Source organism: Cololabis saira, chromosome 4, assembly GCF_033807715.1.
Source record: "Cololabis saira isolate AMF1-May2022 chromosome 4, fColSai1.1, whole genome shotgun sequence".
Lineage (NCBI taxonomy): Eukaryota > Metazoa > Chordata > Actinopteri > Beloniformes > Belonidae > Cololabis > Cololabis saira.
In genome coordinates, this window is record NC_084590.1 from 35,547,911 (window position 1) to 35,557,520 (window position 9,610).

At 40.2% G+C, this 9,610-nt stretch overlaps 1 protein-coding gene across 1 annotated transcript in view; it reads left to right on the forward strand.

The window, feature by feature from the left end:
- The window catches only part of rtn4rl1b (reticulon 4 receptor-like 1b), a 181,310-nt gene extending 173,607 nt beyond the window's left edge, over positions 1-7,703 (forward strand). Inside the window, exons 2-3 of the mRNA XM_061720393.1 lie at positions 2,278-2,729; positions 4,745-7,703. Of these exons, the coding sequence (XP_061576377.1) occupies positions 2,278-2,729; positions 4,745-5,638 (1,346 nt within the window). The 3' untranslated portion in view covers positions 5,639-7,703. The remainder of the gene's footprint in view (positions 1-2,277; positions 2,730-4,744) is intronic.
- The last annotated feature ends 1,907 nt before the right edge of the window (positions 7,704-9,610 follow it).

The window sequence follows — 9,610 nt, forward strand, 5'->3', positions numbered from 1 at the left end:
TGGATAGATGCATACTGAGAAAGGTGCTTGAAATAAATCATCTAATCCTAGCACAATTACAAAAGGAATAGACAGATAATATTATTTTATTTTGCAGTTCCTGTATAAAATGTTATGTACACGAGGGCCAGTACTCCAATAAAAGGTGAACCGATATCAAATTAGATGATTAGGAAGCTGCAGCTCAAATAGCTGGCGTATGCTGCAAATCTTCCTCAGAGGGCAGCCTGAAAATTTATTGTGTCTCGTCTCATTCATCTGATAGATAAAGCAACCTTATTTCCCAAGTGCAAACCAAAACATTTTCACCAATTTATGCAGTCAGTGGGTACCATGCTTGCTACATCTTCATGGAAATGGCAAGTAAAGGAAAGGTAAACACCTGCTGAGTGATAAACAAGCGAAATTGCTCTCTTGTTCAGTCTTTAAGGTGCGACAAATGTGGATGTCACCAGTAACATGGGAAAAAATGCAGGTTATGACAGGAATATCTGAAGTCAAAATACAGTTGTGGCCTTTGGTTATTCTCTGATTGCATGTTATGGTCTCCAATAAGTCATATTCACTTACAGAGGGTACAACACACATGAACACACATGAACACACACTCACGTGCAGCCGTTTTGACATTTTTCAACTATGAAGAATTGCCTCATTTAGTGAGCACATTTCTGCTTTAGGAGGATGCATGTATTTCCATTGTTGCCCAGTGGCAGGGCTTAACAAATAGGATTAGATCTGTGCCCGTGAGAGCAAACTCCTGCTCAGGTGACACACGGCTCCATGCTCGTGCTCTGCAACTAGACACAGCGAATTAGTGTTAAAGGTCAGTGGAGTCAGACGCTGAATGTCACAGCTTAGCCACAGCTTGGCAGGAAAATACATTCAGATAAATAAGCTTCTCTCTTGAGGGAAGAGTAATTCGGCTGCAAAATTTCCAGCATAAAAGACCTGGGATTACAGGGTGGGTTAAAAGGCAACACAGGCGTATCGATTGGAGACAGTAAATCCAGCCTCCACTATGCTCTGAATTAATAAATTGAGTGTAAGACAGCCAGGGGTTCGCCAGATGGAACTTTCATAATGGACTGTGAGCTGTGCTCATCTTAGATGAAACTATGGATAAGTCACATCTCCCATCTCAAGAATCTGGGCAATCACATCACTGATCAGAAAGCGCCTCGGAGCAACTGACAAATTTAAATAGGAATTCCACACCCCATTTAGCAACACAAACTGACTGATCACAACCTCCGCTCATTGGAAAGAAGTGCCAGCAGACTCCGGGAACTCTTAATAGCACATCTCTTGAGCACATATCTTGGATAACATTGGAAAGGGTAATTTCTGAAATGCCTGCATATGTGTCACAACAGACAGGAGCAGTGCAGCAAGGATCCAATCCCAACCCCTGAGATATCTCATGACTCAGTGCGGCAGGTGTTGTTGTTTGTTCTCTTTCGGTACATCTCTTATTGTGGGCTTAAACACAGTCACTGAATTCAGGCTGTAAAATGTGAACAGGAACATCCATCTGTGTAGCACACTCTGTATTGTGAGCAGGAAGTGTTCAAGCTTCCTGCAAATATCCAAGCAGAAGCATTTCTTTAATTTTGATGGGATCAGATTTGAAGATCGCTGTGGATTCCGTGCTTCTTATTGCTTCAGATGAGCATATGGTTTCACATCAACATATGGCACCCAATTTTAGCTGCAGTGTTAGTGGGAATATGACAAAATGATAATGTCACTCTCTCTCTGTCCAACATTTCAGTCTGGACCCAATAGTTGATTCATTGCCATAAATTTATATATACAGACATTTATGGTCACAAGGGTGATATTTTTGGTTCTGAGAGAAATATCTTGTCCATTAAATAGACTAATTTCCATTAAACTTCCTTTACATATTCAAGGTCTTTTGGGGATACATTCTAATGACTTTAAGGCTTTTCCTTCCTCTTGCCTCACCAACAGATCACTTTTTATAAAATACATTTTTTCAACACTTTCAACACACTAAAAAAAAAAAGATCATCATTCTCACCTGTAATAGAGAGACTATTAAATGTCATCATATTATCATACTTAACTTAGTTAACAAGAGTACTTTAGTGTTGTCACATTGTCAGTGTTAAAATGCTCAAAGAGTTGAGATTCAAAAACAACAAAAAAATCTGCTCTAATATTGTTTTTTTTTCTTTACATCTGTGTGTAATCTAATCACTGTATCTCTCTCCCGCTCTCTCAACTCTCCCATTTCTGCGTTCTCCGTAGGCTGTGGGCTGGAGTTCCTGCTGGTTCTCTGTGGGCTGGAGTTTTCCTGGTCCTGCCCACGCCACTGCATCTGCTACACTGCACCGAGCACCGTCTCCTGTCAAGCCCACAACTTCCTGTCAGTTCCTGACGGCATTCCTCCTGACAGCGAACGCATCTTTTTACAGAACAACAAGATCCACCGCTTACTACGAGACCACTTCAGCTCCAACACTGTCACTCTGTGGATCTACTCCAACAACATCACGTACATTGAGCCGTCCACCTTCCATGGGTTCACATTGCTGGAGGAGCTGGACCTCGGAGACAACCGCCACCTGCGCTCCTTGGCTGAAGACACCTTTCACGGGCTGAGTAGGCTCAACTCGCTTCACCTGTACCGCTGTGGTCTAAGTTCTCTTCCAAGCAAAATATTCCAAGGCCTGAGAAATCTACAGTATCTCTACTTACAGGTATGTTATCTTAACTTTTTGAAGTTACCGGTATTGTGATTATTTCCCTACAAAGACTGGGATGAGCTACTGTCATTTCTAATGATGAAATGATGCATGCATTTGCCATGGCACCATTTCAATAAGCTTATATGCTACATTTATTTCCTTTTTTTGTTTGTTTTTTCCAAGATCTTAAATGTGTAATGTTTTCTCAATAGAAAGTCTGGACTGTGACGGGCAATCCATGTGTGAAATAATGTCTCATGCTCTCTGAACCACTCTTTTCATGATGTGAGCCTCATGAAACCTGACACTGTCATCTTGGAATATGCTTGCACCATCAAGGGAGGAAAAAAAATCAATTGATGGAAAAACCTGCTTATTATTGCTGAACCCAGACCTGACCAACTAAAGTAACACCAGATCACAACACGGCCCCCGCGTTTGCCTGTGGGGTTATACACCCCACCCATGATGGGTGTATCACCTCTTCTGTTGCTTTTCTTACCCTGATGCGCCTTCACTCTTGAGCAGGATAACCCTGTATTTATTAGATCACAAGAGCCTTTTCCATTCCTCCCATTCCTCCAGAGGTTAAACCTTATACTCTCAAGCAAGTTGAAAGCTTTCTTTCTTCTTTTTTTTTTGTCACTTTGTGTTTATTACATTTTCAGTTTATTACAACTGCACATTTTTACCAGATCATAAAAAAATATCTGTATATTCACCGTGCAACAAACAAACAAATAAAAATAAAAAGTAGAAAAACAAACATAAACTTGTGGGTTAGCACATTAATAATCTATCCAAAAAAAGAAAAGAGGAAGAAAAAAAAAGAGGTCCGCATCCTTATGCTTTCTGTAGATAAAATGTCCACTCCAAGGCTTTCTTTCTTTAGTCACTCCATCAGTCAGATTTGAATAACTTGTTGTTAGCTGAAACACATTAATCACTGCAGTATCTTTTATGGGCCATTCAGGGTAGCCTATACCTGTCTATACTTGGTGGTCTATTAGAAAGATATGACAGGCAAATATATATGGTACATTTCAAGAATGCTCCTCTAAGTATGGATTTGAATGTTTTCAAAATGTCAGTATGTTTAGGTAAATGTGTTGCGATGTCTCCATCAGTCACTGATGGTGTCTTGTACAGACAGACCATACTGTCAGAGAAGACCTGTGCAATTGTTTGTTAAAAGAAATGTCAATATTCTTGCTTAGATGCTGCAGTGTGATCGGTCAGAGGAGGAGCCTAACAATCCCACCCACTTTATTGCTCGTGCATCAAACTGCTATTTTGAAACTATTAGTTCAATATCTCCGATATCATTCTGTTGAGATTACTCAAAAAGAAGAAAGAAGGTGCAAATTAGTAAAATAGATGAGAGATTAAGCCGTGGTAAGACAGAGCTACCAATTACAACAGTTGAGTTAAAGGAGCTTGAGGCTGGATTGTGGCAAGATTTATGAAAAAAATCTGTATACATTTTAAGTTTTCTAGTAATAATGTCAGATGAAGCGTTCCAAACCCAAAAGAATGAACCCTCTAGTGTATCTCTCCTTTGCCTTGAACAGGCTGTGTGCTGCAAAATGTGCTGCAATTCGGTCCCGAATTTCCCGCGCTGGGCTGCGGATGTGACGTCACATGACGCTGCATGTGCGTTCTCCCCGTTCTCCCGTGCCGGCTTCACTGTTGGCTGCAGTACCCCTGACGGCCGTCGTGGTGAAGGGTGGCGCTAGAGAGTCTCATTTCTTAAAAGGAGCCTCAAGCTCCTTTAAAGGCCCATTAAAGTTGGTTATTTTCCATTATGTTTAATGCCTTCCAAGAACAGCTTTCTCCTGCCAGATCTGCATGTGTGAACAGTAGTAGGAATAGATTAGACTACATTTCAAATAAAACACTTTCTGTTTGATGTTGAGTTACAACACATACTTGAGTATGTCGATACAAGATGGACTAACAATGTACAATCATTTTTGAAGGAACATGGTACACAGTGCTGAAAATATTTGCTTCATTTGTCTCCTCAGGATAATCATCTAAAGTTCCTGCAGGATGACACGTTTATGGATCTCCACAACCTGAGTCACCTGTTCCTGCATGGAAACCGTCTGTGGAGCCTTAACCAGAACACTTTCAGAGGTCTGCAGGCCCTAGACCGCTTGCTGCTGCACCAAAATCAGATAGAATGGGTTGACCGTTTAGCCTTCCATGACCTGAAACGTCTAACTACCCTCTACCTGTTCAACAACTCCCTGGTGGAGCTGCCTGGACAGTGTCTGGACATGCTGCCTGCACTGGAATACCTGCGCCTCAATGACAACCCCTGGTCGTGTGACTGTAAGGCCCTGTCGCTATGGGAGTGGTTGAAACGCTTTCGAGGTTCAACTTCTTCAGTGGGTTGTCAGGCACCTGTTGATATGGTTGGGAAGAACCTCAAGGAACTGAGCAAGGAGGACTTCACCAACTGTTCACCAACTGTTTCTAACTCTGAATCCAGATCTCAAACTAACAATTTATCGGGCACAATGAATCCTTCCATGAATCGCGGAGTAGCAGTGGGGTCCGGAGGGCAGACGCACATAGTCCATCCTTCGAGGCCTGGGCGTACTCGGACCTGTCCAAAGCCTCGTAACAGGGTTGGCAAGGAAAAGGGTGACAATGAGGTTCACCATTCAAAGGAGGTCATGACAGACAAGGAGGATTCTTCTCCAGATTTCACAGAGGGGGGAAAACATGACCATACATCCCCAGATGGCACGGTCACACGGAGGAAGCACAAGTGCAATCCCCGGACCACTGTTCGTCCCCCTAGTGGGGTTCAGCAAGCCAACAATAAGGCACCCTTATCCAAGTCCTTACTACAGTTCCAAGCCATCTTTGTGACCTTGATAGTGACAAATACTGACTACATCCTTCGTTGACTACAGAGGAATTAACAGCTACTATTAACAGAAAAAAAAAAAAGCACAGCCCTCAGACCTTCTCTTGCTCCTGCATTTCAAGGCCTGTGTCTTTAATGTGCGTGTATGAGTGTGCATATATGTGTAAACGTTTTTGTAGGGGGGGCTTTACCGTTCAAACTGATACAGATATCAAATCATCAAGCATCTACAAGAAGAAGAACAAAATCAAAGGGTCTAAGAATGATTACCGGTGAATGCAGACTTAGCTTGCACTGCCACGGTCAATATAATTTAATTTGCCATACATCTTGGTGTCTTATTCCGTTGCTTCTAACTCAACTGGAAGTCAGATTACTAAACATTGCTGCAATCGGGAGAGATGGAAGAGCATGTAAGGTAATAACTTGTTTAGCTCTGAAAATATTCGAGTTCTGCAGTTAATTTTGATTATGCGCTCAGAGGTCATACAATTGCACGGAAGGTGCAACTAAGAAGTTGGTGAATCTGAAAATGCTCCAGTCTGTCTCGTTCTCATCTTTTATGCCAAATGAATTCTTCTGTTGCAACTTTTGTTAAGAATAATTGGGTGTGTATTTTTTTTTTCATTGACAAAAAAGTGAAGGGTAAGTACACTATATCAACAGATTGTCAGTCAATATCAACCATTGGAATTTTTACAGTCACATTATAATGTGAAAAAACAACCTACAATCACAGATTCTTTATGGGCATAAAAAGCAGTTGAACTCACATGCTGTATGAAGTGGTAGCAAATGTCGTAAAAACACTGTGTAAACAGTATTTATACACCTAACTCTCTGACATATTATGCGACACCACTTCTCTCCTGTGCAACTGAAGATTAAGCTGCTTGCTGTTTCAAGATGACAAGGACTGCCATTTGCTCTTTTCATCTGCTTGGAAACCAACGTGCATCACCGCCAGATCAAGCTGTGAATACTGAGGAGTCCATCTATATTTTGTGTCAAATGTTGTTCATCTGGTTTTTTCTAAGACACACAATGGACCTACAGATGAATCCCCGCTGCAGGGCCGACAGGAGCTTTAGAGGTCAAGGGTCAAACTGGAGTTTCTCAGTTTCCCGGTGAGGTTGCGTTGAATCGCTCCCTCCTCTGTGAGGACGTCCCGCTACCATCCTCACTGAGAATGTGGGGAAGAGTTTGTTTGTTTGTTTGTTTGTTTGTTTTCCTATTCATTTCAAAGGAGTACAAAAACAGGAATCTAGACACACAAAAAAAAAAAAAAAAATGTGCAAACCTTAAATGACATTACGATCAATAAACAATTAAAAGAACATTTTTGGAGCATGGCAAAACTGGGATCATGCAGAATAATGCCTCTTCATAAACTACTGCGATTGTTCATAGATGTCCTTGGATGAGGATCTGAGACCAAGATGATCGCCTCTGAATTATAAAAGAAGAAAAGAAAAACCTTGCAGACTATTACAGGAACATTTTACTGTACTGCTGGAGCTTTTGTGCCTCCCTCAAATGTACTGATACGATGTTGTTTGTATCAGTGATGTGAACTGTACCACTAACGACGAAACAAGAGGACATCTCGCAGTGCTGATATTAATAATTTACTGTATTACTATGAGAAAAAATATCAGTGACATCACTGATAATAACAGGGTTTTATGCTCCTCCTGCCAGGAGTTTTTCAGTTTTTAATTTTCCGGTATGATATGTTTTTTTTTTTCCATCTTATATTTTTAGAACCCTTTATTTGTTAACACGCAGATCCTCATTTCCCTCTTTATTGTGCATCTTTTCCCCCCCCTTTTCCATACTTAAAGTGTTCAGTAAGTTATCGTCAAAGAAGAACAGTACAAAAATGTTTATAAAGATATTAAAATCTATATCTTCTTATGTCTACCATCTTAGTCTGTGACTGTTTATTGCAGCGTTTAGGTTTATTTGGAGAAACTTTTCTTTGAATTTGTTAAAACCAGAAATCGATTCTGTCAGCAAATTTAGCTATTTCCCACTCTGTTTCCCTCTTTAGCTTTGCTGTACTTTGCAATCTGTCTCCCCTGATTAGCTGTTGCCGGATAAACTATAAATGCCTCCAACAAATTGGCTTCTTCTTTCTGTACACATGCAGGATCCATGTATGGTAAAAACACTAAATATTAGTCTGTCTTATCACCCACATTGTGAAGTTTAACATATAATCTGATCCATAATAACTTCTTTTTTTTTAAAGTGGAAGATTACATACAGATTGGTGTGGTATATGGGAGCTCAATACATCATTTTAAAGCACTGAGGGTATTAATGAAAGTGTCACAAGGAATCTATAGATATTCTAGGCTGTTATCATTATTATTAATGGTTCTTTTGAACATACGTTTTATTTCCCCTCTGATTTCCCCTTACTGTGATAGAAATTGATCTACATGTAAGTGGTCAATTTAACTTCTTTTTTTTAATTCAACTGAATGATAAATGAGCAACGGAGAGGAAGTATGCATGGAAAAGAGCGCTGACTGGTTATTTTTAAGCTGATCACAGGGCTGGAGCCTGACATCATGGCATCACGCAATAAGACCTGTTTCTAATGCAAGCACAAGGGATAAAGAATGCATCCACACCATCCTTTATGTGGCCAAAACACTGCAGCTAATTTGTTACTGTAAGAAAAAATGTGAACTGAAAAGAAAATATTGGTATTAAATCAGCTGCATGGAAAGAAAATGGTATGCTATTCAACAATGTTGCACTAAGACATCTAAATGTGAAATTTCAATAATACAAATAAAATAAAAAAACCTATCAATTTACATCCACATGGATAAAGTTAAGATGGTAAGGGTCAAAATGTTACCATGTTACATCATTGCAAGTTAGAAAACATCAAATTTTTGCTTTGACTGAAAATGTGATTAAAATCACATTAAATTGACTCAAATTGTTTGTGCATTAAAAGAAACCTGACAGAGTTCAACACAGAAATGTATTAAATGTTAATATTTTTCTTTTAACAAAGACCAAAGTGATCCCTTTTCTTGGTTTTACTTACAAAGGGGTTCATTGAGCCACTAGTCTTGAATACCATCACTATTAAAGATAAGAGATAAGAGATGTGTGGATGATGTCCCATCTGTCCATATTTGAAACAACACGCCACCAAACACAGAGCTAGCTCCTGTCTCTACTCCCTCCCCCACTTCGTGAGTACAAGCACAAACCCTCTCCCTCCTGGTGTCCGGTGGGAGCAATGTTAGTTATGGTTTGAGGCCAAGGCCAGCACTGAGAATGAGGATTGTTTTTGTTTGTTTTGTCATTTGTTTTTTACAGTGTACTCATGAGATGTGTAGCTAGGCAATAGTGGGGAGATATTTTATACATTTGACTAAAGTTTTTTTCTTTAAAAATTACATCCAAATTTAAAAAGAAAACTCCCGCACACAATTTTTTTGATGCCTTGAAAAAGGTCTATAACCGAAACGTTGGCCTAATAAACAAATGTACGATGAGAAGAAGGTGTGCGAGAGTTTTCTTTTTAAATTTGGCTTCTCTGACGCACCTTTCTGCACCTTTCTGCACCTTTCTGCAAATCCGGTGTGCAAAACGTTTTCTACTTCTTTTAAAAATGACATAAAATCTCTTACCCTTTCTCTAAGGGGACAGTCAAAGTTGTGTACCCAGTAGTTAAAACTGCTACATGTTCATCCATCCATCCATCCATCCATCCATCCATCCATCCATCCATCCATCCATCCATCCATCCATCCATCCATCCATCCATCCATCTCTCCATTTTAATCTGCTGGAGGGGTCGCTTGTATCCTTTCGGTCATTACCCAAAGTTCATGAACATAGGTGAGAGAGAGAGTGTAGATTGACCGGTAAATTGAGAGCTTCGCTTTTCGACTCATTCGGCCACACAAACCCCTCCACCACAGTATGTTTGCAGTTCAAGGAGGAGACTGCTATACGTTCTAAATAAAATTTCGAGAAT